The sequence below is a fragment of the Nematolebias whitei genome, chromosome 18, assembly GCF_014905685.2.
Source record: "Nematolebias whitei isolate Nwh7 chromosome 18, NemWhi1, whole genome shotgun sequence".
Lineage (NCBI taxonomy): Eukaryota > Metazoa > Chordata > Actinopteri > Cyprinodontiformes > Rivulidae > Nematolebias > Nematolebias whitei.
This window is the reverse complement of record NC_056515.1, coordinates 40,681,281-40,704,979: the sequence shown is the minus strand read 5'-3', so window position 1 is coordinate 40,704,979 and position 23,699 is coordinate 40,681,281. Positions and strand designations below refer to the sequence as shown.

The following is a 23,699-nucleotide window of genomic DNA, read 5'->3' as shown; positions in this document are numbered from 1 at the left end:
AGTCAGTCAGTCAGTCATCAGTCAGTCAGTCAGTCAGTCAGTCAGTCGTCAGTCAGTCAGTCTTTTCTCCAGTGGTTTTTGTCACTGAAGCACCAGAAAGGTTCACGCAGCTCCATCAAACTGGTTCCAGTGAACACCAACGCACAAAAGAAGAATTAAAAGTTTATTTGCCGTCAGTCAGTTTGGTCAAACTGAACCCGTAACTCATCTTAAAGTTTACCGTTGCTTTACGAACTCGGTTTTCTAGAACATGTCTGAGTGAAAGGATTGTGGTTGTTTCGTCTCGTTCGTTGGAGAGTTTCCTCAGCATCGGTGAAGCGATCATCCTGGGAACGCACAAGGAGGGTGGAGCCACCACCTTCTGGTCCTACATCCTCAACCTGCCTCTGTCCAGCAACTCCATGGTCAGCTGGAAGTTCTGCTACCTGCTGCACAAGGTGCTCCGGGAAGGACACCGAAATGTAAATGAGCTGCCTGGTTTGCTCTTCCTCTGGACGTTGTCCTCCTCCTCCTCGGTGGAGCTGTCCTCATGTTTGTGTGCTCCACAGGTGGTTGCAGATTCTCACAGATACAGTCGCAACATGAAGGACATGGGCGTCCTGTGGGTGAGTACGTCCCCCTGCACAGCGCCCACGGTCACCTCTGACCTCACCACAGTTTGATTTAGCAAAATGTAACTTGCTATCAGCCGTATATTCATTAACTGTGTTGTTTTTACAACAAACTTTTTGTTTTTGTTTCAGGGAAACCTGCATGATCGATACGGCCACATCGTCGCCTTGTCTGCTAAATATCTACACCTCAAAATGGATTTCCACGCCAAGGTAACACGTCGTGCGTCATTGTGTCATTTCCTCATCGAACGTGTTCTTGCTAAGATGTGACGGTTGCATCTCTGTCCCAGCACAAGGTGATCCCTGCGAACCTGGAGGCCAGCGACGAGACGCTGGAGAGGGAAGCAGGCACGGACGTGACCAAACTGTACGTTGCGTCTTTAGCCGTGTGGTCCAGCTGTTTGCAGCTGCTTCATCCATGTATTTCACATTAACGGGAATTTTGGCAGCAGGATTTCATGAAGTACTTCTGAGCAGTCAGTGTCTTACCTGCCAGTGATGTGCACCAACACAATCAAAGGAACACCTTGAGTAATTTTTATTTTTTTTATTTACATGTCCAAACCACTGTCCCTCCTCTGGACATGTCCAAACCACTGTCCCTCCTCTGGACATGTCCAAACCACTGTCCCTCCTCTGGACATGTCCAAACCACTGTCCCTCCTCTGGACATGTCCAAAGCACTATCTCTCCTCTGGACATGTCCAAACCACTGTCCCTCCTCTGGACATGTCCAAACCATCTCAGTGTGTCCTCTCTAACTCTCCCAGTTGTTCAACCTGTGCTGTACCTCTGATGATCTCATCCCTGATCTTCTCCATCCTTGTCTCTCCTAAGGAGAACCTCAACATCTTCATTTCTGCCACTTCCAGTTCTGTCTCCTGTCTTTTTGTCCATGTCTCTGTCTCCAGACCATACAACATAGCTGGTCTCATCACTGTCTTGTAAACTTTTCCTTTGACCTTTGCTGACACCCTTTTGTCACAAACCACTCCTGAAACTTTTCTCCATCACTCCATCCTGCCTGGACTCTCTTCTTCTCCTCTTCACCACACTCCCCATGTTCCTGGACAGTGGACCCCAAGTCCTTGAAGTCCTGCACCTTTGTGACCTCTGCTCCTTGTAGCCTCACTGTTCCACCTCCTCCCTCTCATTCACACACATGGACTCTGTCTTACTACGACTGACTTTCATTCCTCTTCTTTCAAGGGCATACCTCCACCTCTCCAAGCTCTCTTCCACCTGTTCCCTGTTCTCACCACAGATCAGAACGTTGTCTCTTCATATGAACAACATAAATGTTTATTTAGACTTGAGTTGTTTTAGATCAGAAGTGTCTGTCAGTAAAGAGTTTATTTATATGGATCCAGATGAGACTGAGACGAGGAGCTCAAACGTAACTTAAATTTTATTATAAAAGACTAAAACAAAAATGGCAGCACACTACACCTGACACTTGAACTCAGCACAACTCACTGGATCACAAAAACCATGAAAGAATGAATGACTGTGAATGGAAGACAAATAAAACAGACTGAGTATAAATAACCAGAACTAATGAGCTGAACCAGAAATACCTGAGCTGACAGGAACAGGTGAGAGTGGGCGTGGCAAGGCTGAGGAGCAGTATCTATGAAAACCGAACTGAGGACAGAAGTAACAAAACAAAATAAAGAAAACGTAATGAGTGACAGCTCAAACCTAAAGAACCATCAAATCTGCAGAGTCGAACATTGAGGTCCTCTGCTCCACCACACCTGATCCAGTAGTGGAGTTATCTCTTCATGTTCTTCAGAAGACTGTTAATCACCTGCAGATTCAAGCCAGGTGCGCTGGAGCAGAGGGACAAGTAAAACGTGCAGGATAGTGGGTGGTCCTCAAGGACCAAGTTTGGGCACCCCTGTTTTTGGTGACCCTCTGCAAAAAGTAGTTTATTTAAGTATACTACAAGTATACTTTTTTACACTAAAAATGAGGAGGTGTACTTGAAGTTTACTTTTCATAAACTTTATTTGATATACTTAAAAATAGTATAAAAATGTCCCAATTTAGTCCAAACAAGTATTAAATCAGTATACCTCTAGTACACTACATGTATGGTGTGTAGTATACTTGATATACTTATACTTAAAGTATACTTGCAAAAATAAACTTCAAATGTACTACATTTTGTTAAGGGGATGGGGAAATGTACTGGGCTCTCTTCTGAGTGCCTTTTAGCTTTGAGACAAATCCTCAGAGTTCAGTCTCCTGCAGGTAAAACACTGACTGCTCACATGTACTTTAAGTGTCTGTGAGTACAAGTTCTGACCTTGCTCTTGTGTGTAGGTTGGACATTACTCAGGAGCTGCTGGATTACTTGGATGCTGGACTGAAGATGGCTGAGACAAGTAAGAGCATATCTTCTGCCCCCCACCCCCACTAGCCTCTTTTTTTAATCTCATTTACTCAAAAAGAGCCGACACTCGACGGCAGGAGAAGATTTTGATCTGGTGAAACAGGTTGCAGTCGTACATAATAATCAGGTCTCTCTTGTAAAGAGTCCTCGAGGCTCAATGACACTAAGCTGTAGAAATAAAGGTTGCATGAATGAAAGTATACACATGAAGACCAGTCGTGAGAATCTGCCCCGGACGTGTGCGAAGCTCATCACAAACTCAGGGGTGACCTTGAAAACAGCCGCACGCCTTCAGCCTCCAACAAGAGTTGATCTCAGCCATAGTTAAAAACATCCATTCAACCTTCACCAGAAACCTTCATCCCTAACAAGTGCAACTAAAGTAGATCATGATGGCCTCTCAGTCGTGGGTACTTAAGCAAACTTTGGCGCCTCCTGCTGGCCTGGGGGTCCCAACCAGTCTGGGGGTCCCAACCAGTCACTTTTGCTGCTTCTTCACTGGATCAGTGAAGAAAATGTTTGGGTGTGTGGTAATGACCATCAGTCCCAGATTCACTAAATGATTTCAAACATACTGAATATTCAGTGGATAATGAAACTGCATTAGACTGACATCCTGCTACTTCAAAGCTCTGCGTCAGATGGACGCCAACGGAGCCAAATCCACGACTCCAGCCGGACAGTGCAGACTGACGCCGCTCATCCCCCTCATTCAGGACTGTAGCTTCCTCTACCACTTCTCAGTCCGACTTTTGTTCAAACTTCACAGCCGTAAGTAACGTGCACTTTAAATAATCCATCTGTGTCAAAGCCAGCTTTAAAACCCACAGCTTCCTTCTCCTCAGGTATGGCTCCAGATGTTCTCCTCGGACATCGAGAGAGATTCCGTGACCTTTTCACGAGGTGGGAAACGACTTTTGTTATTCTTTAACAGAGGAATGCACATTACATTTGGAACAAGTTTTGTTTTAAGCTGGCCTTTTCTTCTCCTGCAGCCTCTCACAGTTCTTCAAGCGAGCCAGAGAAATTGAGTTCTTTAAAAGTATCATCCAGATCCCAGATCTCCCAGATGTAAGTGGCAGGGTTGGAGTTTATGAAACTTGTAGGAAATAAAACTCTAGATGGACATAGTCAAACGATAATAGAAAACACAACTTCAGTAAAGCTCAGTTTCAAGGTCTGGAAGATTAGGTGGCGGGTGCCATTCCTTTAAAGAGTGTTGGGCCTCCCATTGTTCAGTAGGTTTGTGTTTATTCCCCTTCACAGGCTCCTCCAAACTTCCTCCGAGCTGCTGCCTTGGCCGAGTATAAAAGGCCTGTGGTGGTGATTCCCAACGAGGATCATCAGGAGGAGGAGGTCGAGACGCAGCCAGAGTTCAGAGACGCACCTCAGGTGCCGCACGGGTCATTTCATCAAAGTGGAAATAAATAAATAACTTCATGTGTGCTAACATTTAGCTTTTTTAACCCCGTAGTACTATCTGATGAGCCAAATGGGAACACCTGAAGCTTCTTTGGAGCAGAGAGAATTTGAGAGCGATGGCTGGAGGAAGGAACCTGAAGCTCTGAAGCCAGAGGTAGAGCTCATCAAGAGTGAGGTGAGAGGCTTGGTTTTTACATTTTACATCTACAGATCAGCAGACAAAAACAACCACAGAGTAAATGCTGACGGCTGAACGACAGCTGAAACTTGCTGAGGAAGCTGAAACAGTTAAAAAGTAGCAAAACTCTAGCTAAAACCTGAGTACAACAGCTGTAAAAAAAACATACTTGAAAACTAAAAATAGCAAAAGACTAGCTAAAAGCACCAGGACTTTAGCTAAAAACAGTAAAAGGCTATCTAAAAGCTGAAAGTTGCAGAAAGGCAAGGCAAGTGTCTAAATGTTAGTTAAAATCAGCAACAGCAACCTAAGTAGCAAAAGACTAGAAAATGTAACAAAAGTTTAGTTAAAAAGCTAAAACCTAAAAAACAAGCAAAAATTAAAAAGTGTAGCACAAAGCTAGCTTAAAGTCAAATGTAACAGAAGACTACGAGCGTTCAGCCAGAAGCTAAAAGCAGCATAAGGTTAGCTTAAAGTATCAAGAGCAGAGGGGTAGCTAAAAGGTATCACAGGTAACAAGTAGGAAAATGCTAGCTGAAAGTAGCACAAGTGCTAGAAATTAAAATCAACAAAGGGTAAATTAAAAGCTAAATAAATACAGAGTAAACACTTATCACGGTCGGTGAGGTTGGACCCAGCTGCAAGCAGACACGAGAGGAAGGACTGAGATATCTGGCACCAAACTAACGAGTTGCTGTTGGGGCGATGACTAGAACTGATGGAGAGAAGAAGTGACAGCACCTGGGTTGATTGCTAATTGGAAACAGGTGAGAGTGAGGAGGCAACTTTACGATGGTTGCACAAAAATATCTAACTTTGTATCAGGTAGTGTGCAAACACTTTCAGCTTAGCTCATCCTTTCTGCAAAGAGACAGATTCCCTGATCTTGTCCTCCAACATTTTCCACTTTGTTTTCCAAAAACAAAATAAAATGGTTTGTAAAAAAAACCTGGATAAATAAAGGCTAAATGAAAAAAAAAAAAAAAATGGTTTGTTGTTAATTTTTGATTTGTTCAAAAATAGTTCCTGTGCATGCCATCTATCAATGTGACTTCATGTTTGACTTGTTTTATGTTGAAAATTATATAAAAAAATGCCAATATTACTTGTCCAAAAGAGATGTGTCTGTTGTTAATGACTGTGGTTTTCAGTATATATCAGGAATTTATTTGTCATTCCACAGGCTAAGAGATGTGTAGTTGAGCTAAAGGCTCAGGTGAATCGTCTGGAAGCTGAAGTGGAAGAGCAGCGCACCACCAAACAAGTAGCTCTGGTTGAAAATGAACACCTGCGAATGGAGGTGGAGGCCTTACGCAGCGCTAATGTTGCCAATGTTGGTGCTCAGATTGGATACAAGGAAGCAGACAGTGAGTGTTCAGTTCTGTGTGCATCCTAATGAGCCAAGCTGTGGAAAGTGGGTCCCCTGAAAGATTCCTTCTGTTGTTGCTTTTAAAAAAAAATCAAACCTAAATGTTTCAGATCATCAAACAATGATATATCAAACAGCGATGACCTGAGAAAATGCAAAATGACAACATACAACATAACACATTCATGCTTGTCAGGATCCTCTGTTTTCATCGAGTGGTCAGCACCATCCACATACGAGTGAGATAGCAACTTGTAGTTCTGATGGTCTTCTACCCTTGATTACAATCTCTAGCACCTATTGTGGAGATAAACACCAGAAGTACAAGATCCATTAACCAAAGGAGGCCTAAATCCATATTCCACACGCACACGCAGCTGTCTGTGAAACCTCTAGGCAATGGTCCACCTCTGCCATGTTAATTCAGTTCAGTTTATTTATATAGCACCAAGTCACAACAGAAGTCATCTCAGGGCACGGATCAACTAAGCACTCCACATACCTTTTACTGAAGTTCCCCTAACTTCTTTCTGACAGTCCCCGACTATTTAGCGAGACCTCCTTAACACAATGTTGTGAAGTTTTTTAAAAATACAATATTGTGAAGTTCCCTGAACTTTTTCTGATAGTCCCCAACTATTCAGTGAGATTGCTATAACAGCATTTCGTTTCATTCCTCAAACTTTTTTCTGATAGTCCTCGGCTATTCAAACATTGAACGAAAATCTTCTCAACCCGTAGTTGTGGCTCGTCTCTGGTCAGACTTCCATCACCCCTCCACCCCCACCCCCTCCACCCGCCAGCAGACCTGGCTTCACTAAAATTGGCAATTCAGCTGGAGCACTTTCAGTTCAGGAGTTCAAGACTCCCCTGTGCATGGTACAAGGTCAGGTCCAAGTCTGGTGGTCGGAGAGGAGATGTTGGTATCCGGCTCGAAGGACCAATTTGTTGAAGAAAATTTCTCTCACTAACATTTACCCAAAAGAACCACACTCAACGGCAGGTGAAGATTTCTGGACACGTTACATACAAGAACATACATAAACATGCATAAATGTATATGCACGAAGACCAGTCACAGAAATGAGCCACAAGCAGTGTTATCTGCTCACTTTTATAACATTACCAGCTCAGCAGAGTTCAACATAGTGCAGTGGGTGTCCTTGAAGCCAGCTGCAGCTACCTCATACTGCAGTCTTTGTCTTCACAAATACGGTTCACAGGCATCCCTTCAGTTTGAGATAAGAGAGTATGTGGGAGACAATTCAGTTGTTTTGGGAGACAATCGGGTCACTTGTTCTCAGGGCAGAGGAGAAAATGTTGTCAGCCATAATAACAAGAAAAACATTCATAACCAAAAATTCTCTTAACACCTGCAGTCAAACACAAATAAATTAATTCATTTAAAAACTGCATTTGGTGGTTACTCAGATTAACTTTAATTTGTTTGATCTTCAACATCTTCAACAAGTGTGACCAAAAAAAAGCAAAAACTGAAGTAATCTGTAAGGGATCAAATACTTTTTCCACAGGACTCATCACATGTTGTTCATTTTGTGCAGGTAGAGCTCAGGCTGCAGAGCTACGTTTTACTCAGTTAAAAGAAAGACACGCAGAGCTGGTTACCAGTCACGCCGATCTGATGAAGAAGGTAAAATATAGCTTTATGCTTTCTCACCTAAAAGCCTCTTCACTGACCACAACAGATTTTTGTTTGTTGTGGTGCAGAATGCAGAAACTGTGAAGGTGCTGTCAAGTACAAAACAAGCTGAGGATCACTTACTGAGGACCAAAGAGCAGTTGGAAAGGGAGATGGAAAGTCTGCGACAGGAGCAAAGAAGCATGGTAGGACACAGCTGATAACACTTTCTGATATGATGTTTTTACAAAACATTTAGCATTCAGAGACGATGGCTCATGTGCTTTTTGATCATGTCATCAGGTGAATCAGCAGCAGCAGGAGGCTGAGCGCCTGAATAGAGAACTGCTGGAACAGAAAGCGGAGATGATCCGGCTTCGCAGTAATTTGGAGGGGAAGGAAAAGGTAACAGTGGAAAATTTGCACATTTGCTCCTTTTTGACCTAATATTCTAAAAATAAACATTAAAGAACACATTAAAATAAAGTTAAAACCACTTTTTAGTAACATTTTTCAGTCAGGTCATCTGGACAGTTTCTTTTTTTTGTGCTGAAACGTTTTGCCTTCGATCCAGAAGGCTTCATCAGTCAAGGAAACGCACAACAAAACTGATTCTTCCCCCAACAGCTTACTCCAAAGTGGAACAAACCAGTTCTGTTTGTGATAAGATGGTGTCTTTGGTACGCCCCCTCCTCCATCGCTGGCCCTTGTTGTGTGTTTCCTTGACTGATGAAGCCTTCTGGATGGAAGGTGAAACGTTTCAGCACAAAAAAAAGAAACTATCCAGATGACCTGACTGAAAAATGTTGGATTGTATACCTGGATTATTGAGCATGGACTTTGTTGTTCACTTTTTTAGTACTTTTATATTGTATAAAAACTATTTTTATGGTTTTCCAGCCATTTTAAAATATATTGTTGATTTTTTTTTTGTTAAGTCTATTAGGAGCACTGTTATGGACATTTTTCAGCTACAGCCCACAAGAGCTCAGGGTTCAGGGTTTGAATCTCTGTGCAACCTCAGTTGTATAATAAGTAATAGACATGAAATTATGCCGTGCTGGTTCAGACGTCGCCTGGATCCATGTCAGATGTTTGGGAACCAGAACAGTCTAAAGAGAAATGAGCTACAGAACAAGACATTTATGGAGGAAACTTTGATACCCATCATCCATACTGACCCAGAAACAGCCTCGGACTCCGTGTTCCATCATTTCACACCTAGAGATTGACAAAGTACAACAAAGATGCTACAGCTGGAAGGAGCCGTGACAACCGGTCTGGGGGATACACCATCATCCTCACCATCATAGTATGAGTACTAAGTCCGTTTGAAAAGCCCTGAGGAACTGAAAACAAGAGCAGCTGATCTGAGAAAGAAGACTGACCAAGCTAGCCACCTATAACCTGTACCCCCTTGCCAAGGTTACGTGACCAACCTTCTGAAAGTTTGCTAGAAGATGTGAATGCAGCATTGCCAAATATCCCCACTGATATATGCACCTGGTGGTGGATGAGATTACTCCCTCTCCTAACAAGAACCCATCATTGTGTGGCACCGTGGACAAAATAAACAACAAAAACCCACCTCCCTCTGGTCTCCACAGTGTTCTCCTACCTACTTGAATATCTCGCACCAAAAACATTAAGGTTTACTTACATTCTCCGTTCAATCCCAGTCCAGAAAAATTAGGCCTTTACTTATCTGATCCCAATCAGACCGATAAAAATAACTCTTAACAGGTCTGAACGCTGGAAATAAACCCGTCTTTGTGAATGTCTACTGGATTTTGTTCAGGAGGCGGCTCAGGTGAGCAGCAGTGTGGCAGCGCTGCAGGCGGAGCGGGACGGGCTGCTTCGCTCTGCAAGAGACAAAGACGCCGAGCTCGTCTCCCTCAGACAGCAGGCCCAGCAGCAGCAGAGCGCTCTGGACCTGGAGAAAGACCGGACCAGCAGAGACCTGGAGGCCCTGAGAGCCCAGCTGCAGCAGCAGGTACTCACTGACCTCAGAAAGACACTATGGAAGCCAAATAAGGATTCGGTGTAAAACGTGTTTGTTTATATGCGTCTTGTTTTCCACAGCTTGCCCTGAACGCAGAGCAGAAGTTGGAAATTGAGCGGCTGAAACGAGAGCTGGACTCCACACGAGCAGAACTGAACCAAGTAAAAGGTTTGCTGCAAAGCAAAGATCTGGTAAGAACCAGAGTTACAAACTGCTCTGACGATCGTCAGCAAAATATCTCATGACTCACTGGAAGGATCTTAATGAAACGCTCAGAAGTCGACGTTAGGTGTGCAGATGATCAGCTTGTTTTTGGTACATGTGCAGTTTCATCTTACAGAGTTTCTGTGTTAAAGTTTATCTGTGGCGTTGATTCAAAGAATTTAATCAGTCGTAGATTTACTTTCTTGTATTTCTAGTTGAAATGTACTTTAATGATCTCAGTGTGTTTGTGAGGAATCAGATGGCTTTGCTGTGTCTGTTAATTATACGTCTTGTTCTTATTTGCGTGTTGTGCGTCTGCCTGCCGGGGACCAAAGATGAAAATCAGCCTCTGTGAAGTCCGTCCATGAAGATCAGGCAGTCCCAAAAGTAGTCGCACAAAATCCACGAACGCATCAACAGTTTTCAGATCTACACATTTCAAATGGCACAAGCAGGAAAATTCTATGCATGCAAATGATCAAATACACGTGCACAAATGACCCGCTGTGCACGGATCAGCCGCCTGACGTTCTAACTGATCTAATAGATTCACAAAGGTAATGCTGCGTTCGATGCCGGTGAAAAAAGCTGGGACGTCTGAGCTTCACCAGATACTGAGTTACTGGGAAAGATCATTTCTAACTGGGACAATAACTCATAACCTCTATATTAAAACACACACATCACTGGATTACAGAAATGTTTAATTTGTGAAAATAAACTATCTAAAACGAGTAGGTTATTCTTATTTCTTTTTTCCTTTAAGCCATAAAAAATACCCATTTTGGGATGTACAGTCCCAAAAATTGACGTTTTCTTCTTGTGGAAAAATAAAATTTACAGTATTTTTCTGTGTAAACTGTTGGTATAAAATAAACTACTCAAAATGGACACTTTACGTATTATAACTAAAGTTTTTTTCTACAAAATTAAGCTTTTCACTATCCTGGAGAAGCACAAACTCATACAATGTAATCTATTACATGTAATGTAATCTCTTCGTACACCTCACGTGCAATAAAGATTCTAGTCCTTGAACGCAACGTTACCTTTGTGAATCTGGAGCGGGAAGTCTCACGTCACATCCACAGCAGCTGATCCGTGCGCGGCAGCTGGTTTGTGCACGTGTGTTTGACACTTTGTATCACAGATTACTCCTACTCGTGCAGACTGAAACGCATAGATCAGAAAACTTGATGCAGTTGTCAAACGTGCTCGTGGATCTCATACAAACCTCGTGAGCACTTTTGAGACTCATTTATCTCCGTAGGTTCTGGCACTCTGTAAACACATCTTCATATATGGGACCTGCTCCTTTTTAAATTCAAAGATCTAATTAATTAATCGGGCAGCACGGTGGTGCAACTGGTAGAGCTGCTGCCTCTCAGCGAGCAGGTCCCTGGTTCAAACCCCGGTCCAGGGGCCTTCTGGGTGGAGTTTGCATGTTCTCTCCGTGCATGCGTGGGTTTTCTCCAGGTACTCCAGTTTCCTCCCACAGACCAAAAACATGCATGTTAGGCTGATTGGTAACTCTAAATTGTCCCTAGGTGTGAGTGAGAGAGTGAATGTTTGTTTGTCTCGTTTGTCTCTATGTGTCCCTGTGATGGACTGGAGACCTGTCCAGGGTGTCCCCCGCCCCTCGCACAGTGATTGCTGGACATGGGCACCAGCGACCCCCGTGACCCAAAATGGAACAAGCGGGTAAAGAAAATGGATGGATGGATGAAATTAATTAATCTTGTACGTTTAAGGGCTGTGATAGTTCAGTAATCGGTGCTGTGGTCTCACAATCACGAGGCCGTGGGTTTGAGCCCAGAATGTGTCGGGACGGGCTTCCAGCGTAAAACCCTCCAAACTTCACTCTCTGAAGAAAGGAGCAGCTGGAAGAAAAACACGACGGGCATAAAGCGTTTCTGTTTCATTCCAACCCTTCTAAAACATTTTGACTTCCTCCATGTTTGCTCATCAGAGCGGCTCGCAGCTCCACAGCACGCTGGCAGGGCTGCAGGCGGAGAGGGAGGCGCTGCTGCGCTCGGCTCGGGAGCAGGAGGCCGAGCTGAACTCCCTCAGACAACGAACTCAGCTGCAGCACAGCTCCCTGGAGCAGGAGAGGCTGAGGAGCAGCGTGGAGCTGGGGAGCCTGCACGCCCAGCTGCAGCAGCAGGTTTGGGTCCAGTCTTCTGAATATGACGCGTCATTACAACCAAAGCTCCAACAAAGTCAAACACCAAATAACATAAACTCGTACCTTATTCATGATGGGTCCGATATTTAAGGCAAGACGTTATACCTTTTTAGTGCTTTAGACTTCTAAGACCTCTCAAAAAGTTGGAACATGAAAGTGAGTGGTACGAATAAGAAACATCTGGAGGAGCATCTTGCAGCTAACCGGGTCAATTAGCAGCTGGCTCGTTATAAAACGGGCCTGGAGGGGTCACCTGTAGAACTCCTGCTCAGTCACCTCGCCGGCTGAACATCGTAACTCCTTCAGAGAGCTTACAGGTGTCTGTGGCCTCACATGTTCTCCTCCTCGCACGGTACATCAGTGTGTGAGGACGGCCTGCTCTTGGTACACATGTTCCATTTTTCTTTGACTTTTGATGATGCATGAACTGAAGTCTGGAGATGTTCAGGGCCTTGGAAGGTCTTTTGTTTTCTTCAGCTCACGTGGACTTTTCAATAAATTTCATTTCACTTTTTACTGAATTAGATGTTTTTTTATTGTTCTTATTGACCACGACGGTTTTTATCGCATCGAGTAAAAAGATCTAAGGACATGAATAATTTCATGGATACTGTAAACAGTCTTAAGTCAAAGTGCACGTTCGTCACCCAGAGAGTCAACACAAACTATAAAAACAAGAAGCTCTTTTTATCTTCAAATTAAAAGCAGAGTATTCCAGTTTGAGACTTTTAATGTGAAGTGTAAAATCACTGTTTCCTGTTCTTCAGTGTGGAACAAGCATGGATTTATGAAATTTGTGACTCGTTGCATTTTGTTTTTATTTGCAACTTTTCACGACGTGTCGGTGAAATCAGGCCTGTCGGGAAGGGGAGCTGGCCAAGAAGCTGCAGGACGAGCAGTTCTGTCTGCTGCAGTGTGCAGTGGTGGAGGCTGAGGGCATCATACTGGACGCTGTGGCCAAACTGGATGACCCCATACACGTCCGCTGCATAAGCTCTCCTGGTAAACTCTGATGTTTCTCTCCCTTATAGTTAAAAAACAAACTGCTGATGTGACGAAGGAAATCGTTGTGTGTTGAGATCCTGAATCGTATTGGCCAGAAAACAGATGACAAACACACGTAGACAACACCCAGCAACACTGCAGGCTGTGGGGAACACACTGGGCCTTCAACGCCTTCAGAGAAGTCCTAAGAATTTATTACATATGAAACGTTGCATTTAGAATTTAGAGACGACTTCTGTTGTGACTTAGCGCTATATAAATAAATATAATAATATAAATATAATAATATAAATAAATACAGTGATATAAATAAATATAATAATATAAATATAATAATATAAATAAATACAGTGATATAAATAAATATAATAATATAAATATGATAATATAAATAAATACAGTGATATAAATAAATATAATAATATAAATAAATATAATATAAATAAATACAGTGATATAAATATAATAATATAAATAAATATAATAATATAAGTATAATAATATAAATAAACACAGTAATATAAATATAATTTAAATAAATACAGTAATAGGGCAGCACGGTGGCGCAACTGGTAGAGCTGCTGCCTCTCAGCGAGCAGGTCCCTGGTTCAAACCCCGGTCCAGGAGCCTTTCTGGGTGGAGTTTGCATGTTCTCTCCGTGCATGCATGGATTTTCTCCGGGTACTCCGGTTTCCTCCCACAGACCAAAAACATGCATGTTAGGCTGATTGGTAACTCTAAATTGTCCCTAGGTGAGAGTGAGAGAGTGAATGGTTGTTTGTCTCGTTTGTCTCTATGTGTCCCTGTGATGGACTGGAGACCTGTTCAGGGTGTCCCCCGCCCCTCGCACAGTGATTGCTGGACATGGGCACCAGCGACCCCCGTGACCCAAAATGGAATAAGCGGGTAAAGATAATGGATGGATGGATGGATGGATGGATGGATGGATAATAATATAAGTATTTTTTTTATTTTTTTATTTAGCCTTTATTTATACAGGTTAGTCTCATTGAGCCACGAGAACTCATTTTCAAGAGAGACCTGTTTAGGGAGCACACGGTGGGGGTTAAGGGCCTTGCTCATGGGCCCAGAGTGGGGCGAATGAAGGTGGGGGCAAGTGTGGGTGTTTCACCTACCCCACCCACAATTTTGATGTTGTCGGGGTCGGGGCGTGAACCGGCGATCTTCGGATCACAAGCCCACCTCTCTAACCTCTGCGCCACCACTCCCCTAGTAAGTAAATTGAATAATATAAATAAATAGAATAATATAAATAGAATAATATCAATAAATAGAATAATGGCCTCCTGAGACCCAGAGTCCTCATATGAGGACATCAGTTTTTAGAGAACTGCTCATAATAAAAAGCTGAAATTTAGTTTTTAGAGTAATTTGGATCTTCTGACCCCAATTTGCAAAGAAAACTATGAAATGTAAAAATAAACCTACTGTCATCATATGAGGACATCAGTTTGTTCTAAAACCACTTCCTGTACCACGACAAAGTCTAGTTATTTAACTTTTATAAATATTTATATTGATTTATATTTATAACATTTTATATTTTTACCACATGAAGTTTTGAGATGCATTCAGGTGCAACGTGTAAATTCAACAGTCCACACTCAGATTGTAGTTGCTGTAAAACATGAAGGTTAGATACTAAGTTTAGGTTTAAATTGATAAGTTTCAATCTGAAAGTTGTGTTTTGGTTTCATTACATGATCACGTTCTACAGAAACAGACATTTCTGTGGCTTAAAGTAAAATTTCAGAGTGAATTATTGAAATTACATGTACTTGAACTTAAGAGACTGTGTGAGCGCAGTGCATTCTGGGTAGTCTTGGGACAGAAAAGGGGGGACTTTTTCAAGTTGTGTGTTCAGATGGGTTGTCCTTGTGTTGACATTTATATTCAGGTGACTGATGACGAGTCACTGAATAAGAAAATAAGAATAAAGTGACGTAATCGGACAGATTCAGATTCTTCAAAGTTCCTGTCTGAGAAGGTGGGACCATTTTAAATCCTGACTGAAGGCCCAGCTCTTACAGACACAGTTCACCACCGGGACATAATAAAGACTTGAACAATAGTAGAAGAAGAAATCTATTTCTTGTGCATTTATAATTTTATGGCACTTCTTCAACAGTCCTTCTGTTTTTCAGATTATTTGGTGAACCGAGCAGAAATCACTCTGGCTTCCATTGATAAACTGCAGCAGAGCCACATGGCCTTTCTAGGAAACAAAGATGGTGAGTTGGATTTACAGTACGGTGAGTTTGTTTTTAACTTTTTATATTTTGAGTCGTCTAACCCTTTTCCCACGCTTTACAGACGCCAGCGGCTTGTTGAGAGCCGTCACGCAGTTTTCCCACCTCGCTGCTGACACGATCGTCACCGGTGCCGCGACGTCGCACTCCGCTCCCACCGATCAGGCTGACTGTAAGAGATGCACGCTGCACCTGCGGTGCACTTCATACGTCAAAGCTGAATATTCTTTCGCCTCGTACAGATTTAAGTGACAGCTGTCGGGAGTGTGCAAACCACTGTCTCCAGCTCTTGAAGGACTTGAAGTTTCAGCCCAGTTTACAAAAAGCAGATCCGTCTGCGACACGGTACACCGTTCAGCGCATCCTCACGATGGCACAGGTGGGTGACACGTCTTAATAACCACAGAGAGCGAGAAGAGCAGCAGAGAAAACATCTGATAATGACAAGGGTCAGCAGGCGGGACGTCTACCGGCTCACTAGCCCAGCTCAGCGTCTTCGTATGCTAACGTGATCTCTAAACACAAAGGACAGCTAATAAATGTGTTGGTCTATGTTTTGACCAAATGCTGGCCATAAAGAGAAGACAAGGTTGCAGTTGTAAAATGTTAAAGTGAACATAGATGGATTCAAACTCCGTATTGTTGATGGTGAACATGCAGGGTCGTTAGTTTTGTACATGACGAGGCTTTCGCCTCCTGCTTTTCGCCTCCTGCTGCACTCTGACTGAAAGTTTGTGCTTCTTGTTCAGGATTTGCGCCCAAAAGGGCAGGATGTACTGAATGAGGAGCTGGGAAGCATAGTGGACAAGGAGATGATCGCTACGTCTACTGCCATTGAGGAGGCTGTGCTGCGGATGGATGTAAGGGCAAAATCGATTACTAAGAAGAACGTTTTACAATCACGATTTTATTTTTGAACCTTTATTTATCCAGGTTAGTCTCGTTGAGTCACAAGGACTCGTGTACAAGAGAGACCTGTTTAAGACAAACAACATAAAGAATACAGACGACAATAAGTGCTATGTGTTGTCATCATTGTATGTTCCCATGCAACGGTGAAATTAGTTCTCTACAATTAACCCATCGCACCTGGGACACATCCAGGTGGAGCAGTGGGCAGCTATGTAGGTGCTCAGGGAGCAATTAGGGATTAGGCGTCTTGCTCAGAGACACTACGATGTGGGGATGGCTGGGAATCAAACCTGGGATTTTGGGTCCTGAGTCGACTGCCCTACCTCTAGTTACATCCAGTTATGAATCTTGGCGCACCATGGAAGACGGTGTTCAACATCTGCAGGGTGCTTGTAGGGGCTTCTTGTAAATAATGTCACCAAAGTCAATGGCCGGTAGGAAAGTTGCAGATAGAAGGCGTTTCCTGGCATTCAGAGATCAAGATCTATTTCTGAAAAAGAAAGCCAGTTTTAATTTCAGTTTCTTTAACAGGTTTTTAACATGTAGCTGAAAAGAGAGATGTGCATACATTACAATTCCCAAGTATTTCTAAGAATCCATAAACTCAATAGGAACATCGTTTGTAGCTAAGATAGAAGGAAGAACTGCTGGCATTAAATTTCTGTTTGAAAACATCATCCCTTTGGTTTTGTCAGCATTTAGCACCAGTTTGAGACGAAACGAGTCGGACTGAATGATGTCAGATGCAGAATGTAGAAGATGGAAAACCTTGGTAACTGTGTTAGCTCGACAATAAACAACAGTGTCATCAGCATAGAGATGCAAGGATGCATCAGGAATGTGTTGATCTACATTACTTATATAAATTATAAAAAGAGTGGGTCCTAAATCTGAGCCTTGTGACACACCATTAGTGACTGTTGAATAGCTAGAAGTACCATTGTGTTGAACACATTGTCTCAGATCTGAGAGATAGTTTGAGAACCAGCCAACAGTGTGACCTGAGAAGCCAATTTCTGAGAGCTTGTGGCACAAGATGTCATGATCTACAGTATCAAAGACTTTGGACAGGTCTAAGTAAAGTGCAGCACAGTAATCCTTAGTGTCCAAAGCTTCAACATCATTAAAAGAGGGCGAGATGGTGTAGAGTTAGGGTAGCCAACTTGGGACCAGAAAGTTGCTGTGTATGTGGCCAAATTCAGGAAGAGTAAAACCTTTTATTTTTCCTGTTTCTATCTCCTTCTGTTTAAATCTCTAACCAGTCTCTTTTAGGACCAGCACTAACAAATGAAGCTGACCTGTTCTCTCCTGATGGTGCTGAAATTTCTGTTTGTGCTTCACAGGAAATCCTGTCCATGGCCAGAAAAGACACCACCGGTGTCCAACTGGAGGTCAACCAGAGGTAAAGAGAATTATTCGGATCAGAGAACTTCTTTTTTCACTTGGTGCAGCAAGTTTATGCTTCAGTTTGTTTCATTCCAGTATCCTGGGATCCTGTTCAGACCTGATGAAGGTATATCCAATATTTTAATAAGTCTTTAAACCTTTGTAGAGCAGGATTCACTCGTGATGCTCTGCTTCCTGTACATTAGGCTGTCCATATCCTGGTGACGTCCGCCACAGATCTACAGAAAGACATCGTGGAAGGAGGCAGGGTGAGTTTCTGCCACACTCCTGTATTCTTCGTTTTATTTCTACTGTATAGAAGTGAAATATGGACACAGTCGTCTGTTTCAGTAGTGTTTGAAGAGCACATGCTGGTTCATTTTATTTAGTTCAGTTATTCACGTAGAGGTAGGATCAAAATGAGCCAATACTGGATGTCGCAACAATGGTAATCAAAGTTAACAAATATAATCTGATGATTAAAAAAATAACTTTTCAGTTCACGTTATGTCCCCCACCGTGGAGCGAAGGGAGAACCGGAATCACCGTCTGTCCATTTGTGCGTGTTGTAGCAAAAATATTTTACCTCAAATATTTTTGGAGATGCTACAACACGTCATCGACACAATGAAATGCTGAAGACAAGAAGAACCGTCTCGACTTGTCAGAAAAACAGCAACAACAAATACCAAAGCATGCAACAAAAATACAGAAGCAAGGCGCCAGAAGTGAAAAAGAAGTAAATCTACAGCAACATGGTCCAGTTTGCAGCATGACTGTTAGCTGTGTGGTTCAGTTCATGGCATGGTCTTATTAGAAGTGTTAGCAGGTCCCGTCAGCGGCTTGATGATATTGGACCACTGCAACTGCCTCCCATAGTTCCCTCCAGAACCAGGTCCAGCAGACGGAGAACATCCAAGGCTTCCCCGCGGAGCCGAACGGGTCCGTAGAGTTTGGTCCGTGCAGGCAGATGGAGGATCATGGAGACAGCCGCCATGACAGGCCAGAGCCCGAGGCTGGAAGGACTGACCCACGATGCCAAGATGGCAAGAAGGCAAGGCAGCGATGCAGAAAACTGCACAAGTGTGTCGCGGTCATACTCGCACTGTGGATGTGCAGTGTAGGTGCAAACAAAAAGTTAAAACAACAAGAACAAAAAAGATGGAGTCGAAGCGGAGCTCCCGTCAGTGCTGCCATTCTGCGGCACACGTGACATCAGAGTCAGCATGGAGAGAACATGCAGACTCCACCCAGAAAGGTCCGGGGCCGGGATTTGATCCAACAACCTTTTTGCTGAGAGGCAACAGCTCTATCGACTGAGCCACCGTGCAGCCCTTTAGTTTTTATATTCTGTAAAATTATAGTTTCCTCAAATGATTGAGGTGGCTGAAGGTTAAACGGTGGTGACCAAAGCCACCACTGGCCACCCCCTGGTTCCTCCACTGCTCCTGGTGGTGAATAAAATGTCTCCCTCCGCTCACCCGGATCGTCTCTGTGCTCCCTCAGACCAGTAAAAATCCTTCCTCCGTTCTTCTCCACGGTGTAACTCAAATATCCTGCACCAAAACACGAAGGTTTACTTTTATTCTCTGTTCAGTTCCAGTCCAGAAACACTCGTCTCCACACCTTCAGACATTCAAACCCCTCAGAGTCAGGCGTCATCGACGTACGGTTTGTGTAAATCCTTTTCTGGTTTGGTTTCTGCAGGGAGCTGCATCTGATACAGAATTTTATGCCAAAAATTCTCGCTGGACTGAGGGGCTCATTTCAGCCTCCAAAGCTGTGGGCTGGGGGGCAACACAGCTACTGTAAGTATCTGAGAGGGTCTAAACAAGGAGGACATGTTGACTGCCACGAACGTAGGCTGCACGTTAACGGAGCTGTCGTTCTGGCTGTTTCCTGTCAGAGACTCAGCCGACAGAGTTGTGGCTGAAAAAGGTTCGTACGAGGAGCTCATCGCCTGTTCTCACGAGATCGCTGCAAGCACTGCTCAGCTGGTGGCTGCCTCAAAGGTACAAACACGTTCACGTATTTACATCTTTCAACAGCTGGATCTGCACACAGCCACGTTCCCAAGGCATCGTTTTACTAACGTTACCATTAAATGATATTCAGTTCTTGAACTGTTAAAATATTCTACCAATAAAAGAGCGTAAAGCCAAACCTGAGCACGAGGCCATTTCTGTAGAAACTGAATTCACAAAGACCAGCCGTCTTCATCTGGACACATATCGTGTGTTTTCTTAAGAAATGCTGGATTAAGTGCTGCTGTGATTTCAGGTGAAGGCTGACCGCAACAATAAGAAGCTGAACACGCTCCAACAGGCGTCGCGACACGTGAACGACATGGCTGCCGTCGTTGTCACCTCCAGCAAACATGGGCAGCAGCAGATCTCTGATCACGGTGAGACACGCAGCTGACGCACATTTCAAGAACTCCGCAGGTTCTTCAGCTCTAGGAAACGACAAATCACTAAAATAAAAAACCTTGCGCTCGGCTGCAACCTGTAAACTAAAACAGAGAAATTGTAGTTGCCCTAAAAAATGAAGTTTGAATATTAAATGTAGGTTTCCATTAAAGTTGTATTTTGTTTCATTCCATGATGACATCTTACAGAAGCAGAACGTTTTGGCGGTTACTGTTGCATTTCAGCCTGAATTACCGACATTACATGAATTTGAACATAAGACTGAGTGAGCCACATTGCATTCTGGGTAATGTTTGGACAGAAACAGGTGGACTTTTTCAGACGATGTGTCCAGGTGGGTTGTCCCTTTAGTGTTGGGTTGACGTTTATGTTCAGGTCGTTGTTGGTGACCAGTTTAATATGATGCCATAAATCAGACGTAGTATTTATGGATGAAATGAGTTTTACAAACTACTGAACTGAAAATCTAGAAGTAAAAGAACTTAATCAGACTCTGTGGTGTCTCCGATGTTCACATTCAATACGATGTTACAAAATTTAATCCTAGCTGAAGTTAGCTCTTATAGATCATGAATGGACACACACATCAAAAACTCTTAGTCTAGCTATAAAAAATGTCTCATGATCTTTTTTTAACTTCGACTGAATCTTCGCTGCGTATAGTTTGGACTGATGTCTTCCAAAGTCAGGAACTGCTTGGAACAACGACCCCCAAAAGGACCGAAGACACAAATGAGCCGTTTCATTTGAGAAACCTCACGTTCAGGGGAAATAATCAGAGTTCCAGTCTTTTCTGAGTTCAGATGCAACTTGTCGTCATTTAACCACTGTTCAGTGCTAGCCAAGCAGCTTAAGGATTTTATTTATAACATTCTCTTTTCTTTTCTTTTCTTGAACGAAGAGTAGAGCTGGATATCATCTGCATAAAACTGGTATTGCACATTTTAAAAGTTGAATTGCATGCCCAAGAGGAAAGTATAAAGAATGAATTAAAAAAGGTCTCAAAACAGAACCCTGAGGTTCACCACAAAACAGCCTGGTAGTGTTTGACATTCCAAGATGTTCAACACAATCTGATTACTTTTTTATTTTGTGGATTTAGTTTTTACATTTTTATCATGTTTTCCTCATTTCTCACCCTTAATCCTAAAGAGTCCAGCTGTAGCCGCTTGTTTCCATCCTTCCCTGCCTTAAGCTCTCAGTTTTCACTCGGACTTCAGTCTACCATAATGTTTTCTCTCACTACTTGCTGGTTAATCCCTTGAATATTTCATTTTGCTGCATCAGCAGCTTTTTATTCTTTTTATTTAGTTCATTTAGTCTTCTGTGTTCAAGTTTGCATTTCAGAGAATGGATGGTCAGGAAACCTGGTGGTGGAATAGTGAAGTGCAGGACGCTGTTCAAAGAAAGAGGTTAGCCAAGAAGAAATAAGACAGAGAGAGCAGGGCTTAATTTGTAAACCAAACGATGCTGGAGCACAGTTAGCAGGCAGGTGGTGGTGGTGGTGGTGGTGGTGGTGGGGGGGGGGGGGGGTAAAAAGGGTTCCTCCGGGGTCATAGTTAGACAGGATCTATTTCTGAAAAAGATACCCAGTTTAACTTTCAGTTTCCTTACCAAGTTTTCCACGTGGAGCTTAAAAAAGAGATGTGAGTCGACCAAGATACCCAAATATTTATAGGAACCAACAAACTCAATGGGGACACCATTCGAGGATCAGATAGAAGGAAGGACTGCTGGGACTGACTTCCTGTTTGAAAACAACATCCCTTTGGTTTTGTCAGCGTTTAGCACACGTCTGAGACGTAACAAATCTGACTGGATGCTCTGGATGGATCTGACAAAGACGCCATCTTTGCTTTTGAGGATGATGATGGAGAAGAACAGAGAGGGTCAGAAAGAACTCCACTGTGTCTTTGTAGATTTAGAAAAAACATCTGACAGGGTGCTGAGGGAGGAGGTGTGGTGTTACATGAGGACATCTGGAGTGGCAGAGAAATATGTTAGACTGGTACAGGACATGCATGAGGACAGCAGGACATTTATGAGGACATCAGGACATGTATGAGGACAGCAGGACATGTATGAGGACAGCAGGACATGTATGAGGACAGCAGGACATGCATGAGGACAGCAGGACAGTGGTGAGATGTGCTGTAGGAGTGACAGATAGCTTCAAGGTGGAGGTGGAGTGCATCAAGGATCAGCTCTAAGCCCCTTCTTGTTTGCTCTGGTGAGTGTAGCCAACTTGGGACTAACAGATGAGGTCAGGCAGGAATCCCCGTGGACTATGATGTTTGCAGATGACACTGTGATCTGTGGTGAAAGACAGAAGACATAAATGGTAGTGGCAAAGCTGAAGATTTTGAGGTTCTCCTTAGGAGTGACAAGGATGGCTAAGGTAGGAATGAGATCATCAGAGGTACAGCACAGGTTGAACAACTGGGAGATGAAGTTAGAGAGACCACACTGAGATGGTTTGGACATGTCCAGAGGAGGGACAGTGATGGTAAATGGACTGCACTTTTAAATCACTTTTATATCTTATCAAAATACTCAAAGCTCTTTACAACACAATCTGTGCCCTCATCTACCCATTCATACAGAACTCTACTACAAAGACTGATCAGAGCTTTATCACATTCAAACACCAATGGGACACTCATCAGAGGCTATGAGGGGTTCAGTGTCTTGTCCAGGAACACTTCAACATGTGACTGCTGGTGGAATCAAACCCCCAACTCTTGCATGGGAGGACGACCACTCAGCCACAGCTGCCCAATGGGTATATTGGTAGAAGGATGTTAGAAATGCAGCTGCCAGGAAAAAGACAAAGAGGAGACATATGGTTGCAGTTAGAGAGGACATGGAGGTGGTTGGAGTGAGGACAGAGAGGACAGAGTGAGATGGAGGACGAGGACTCTCTGTGGAGACCCTGAAGAGGGAAATGGTTTGTAAGCTCAATGTTTTGGTTGTTCCTGAAGAGGGAACGCTGAAAGAAGATGGGAGAGAAGAAGAACACTTGTGACTGAAGTTTAGAAAGGTTTTGGACAGATATAACAAAACTATGTTTTTATCACTACTGGTAATTTATTTCTCATTATGTCAAGTCATTTTAATCCTCCTTAATTTTGAAGTATTAAGTGATTCTTGCTGCTTCGTCATGACACATGGTTTGATGTTTGCAGGTTTGATGGACTTCTCTGGCATGTCACTGATTAAACTGAAGAAAGAGGAAATGGAGGCTCAGGTAAGACCACCTGATGATTCAGAAAGGTTCGGACCCTGTCTGAAACCTGAGTGTTTGAACGCCAGGTTTAATCAACGTTAATGTGGGTCTGACAAACATCTTGTGCACTTTGAATTGTTCAGGTGAAGGTCCTGCAACTTGAGAGCCAGCTGGAGCAGCAGAGAATTCGTCTTGGCGAGCTGAGGAAACGGCACTACGATCTTGGAGTTTCTGGGGCCGCCCCTGAAAAATCTGATGAAAATAATGGGTTTCCTCCACCGCCATCACCGTCCCTGTTCAGCCCCACCACAGAATCTCAGCGCTTTGCACAGGCACAGCCGTTCACGAGCTCCCAGAGCCTCCCACCAACTACACAAGCTTTCTCTCTGCCTCAGACGTACACACCGACAAATACCTACACACCTTCACAAACCTACACACCTTCACTGAGCTACACACC

General features: G+C 43.3%; 1 protein-coding gene across 1 annotated transcript in view; it reads left to right on the top strand.

Moving 5' to 3' along the window:
• Positions 1 to 23,699, top strand: part of LOC119424884 (huntingtin-interacting protein 1-related protein-like) — a 26,942-nt gene that overhangs the window by 2,767 nt on the left and 476 nt on the right. The window contains 30 exon segments of the mRNA XM_037692397.1: positions 319 to 461; positions 549 to 605; positions 744 to 824; positions 905 to 981; positions 2,943 to 3,004; positions 3,643 to 3,783; positions 3,858 to 3,915; positions 4,008 to 4,083; positions 4,279 to 4,404; positions 4,487 to 4,609; positions 5,796 to 5,979; positions 7,544 to 7,632; positions 7,710 to 7,826; positions 7,924 to 8,025; positions 9,419 to 9,613; positions 9,703 to 9,813; positions 11,796 to 11,990; positions 12,866 to 13,013; positions 15,182 to 15,268; positions 15,351 to 15,458; positions 15,529 to 15,665; positions 16,036 to 16,146; positions 17,542 to 17,600; positions 17,681 to 17,711; positions 17,791 to 17,853; positions 19,292 to 19,392; positions 19,491 to 19,596; positions 19,865 to 19,988; positions 23,199 to 23,260; positions 23,383 to 23,699. The exon segment at positions 23,383 to 23,699 is cut by the window's right edge and continues 7 nt beyond it. Of these exon segments, the coding sequence (XP_037548325.1) occupies positions 319 to 461; positions 549 to 605; positions 744 to 824; positions 905 to 981; positions 2,943 to 3,004; positions 3,643 to 3,783; positions 3,858 to 3,915; positions 4,008 to 4,083; positions 4,279 to 4,404; positions 4,487 to 4,609; positions 5,796 to 5,979; positions 7,544 to 7,632; positions 7,710 to 7,826; positions 7,924 to 8,025; positions 9,419 to 9,613; positions 9,703 to 9,813; positions 11,796 to 11,990; positions 12,866 to 13,013; positions 15,182 to 15,268; positions 15,351 to 15,458; positions 15,529 to 15,665; positions 16,036 to 16,146; positions 17,542 to 17,600; positions 17,681 to 17,711; positions 17,791 to 17,853; positions 19,292 to 19,392; positions 19,491 to 19,596; positions 19,865 to 19,988; positions 23,199 to 23,260; positions 23,383 to 23,699 (3,391 nt within the window).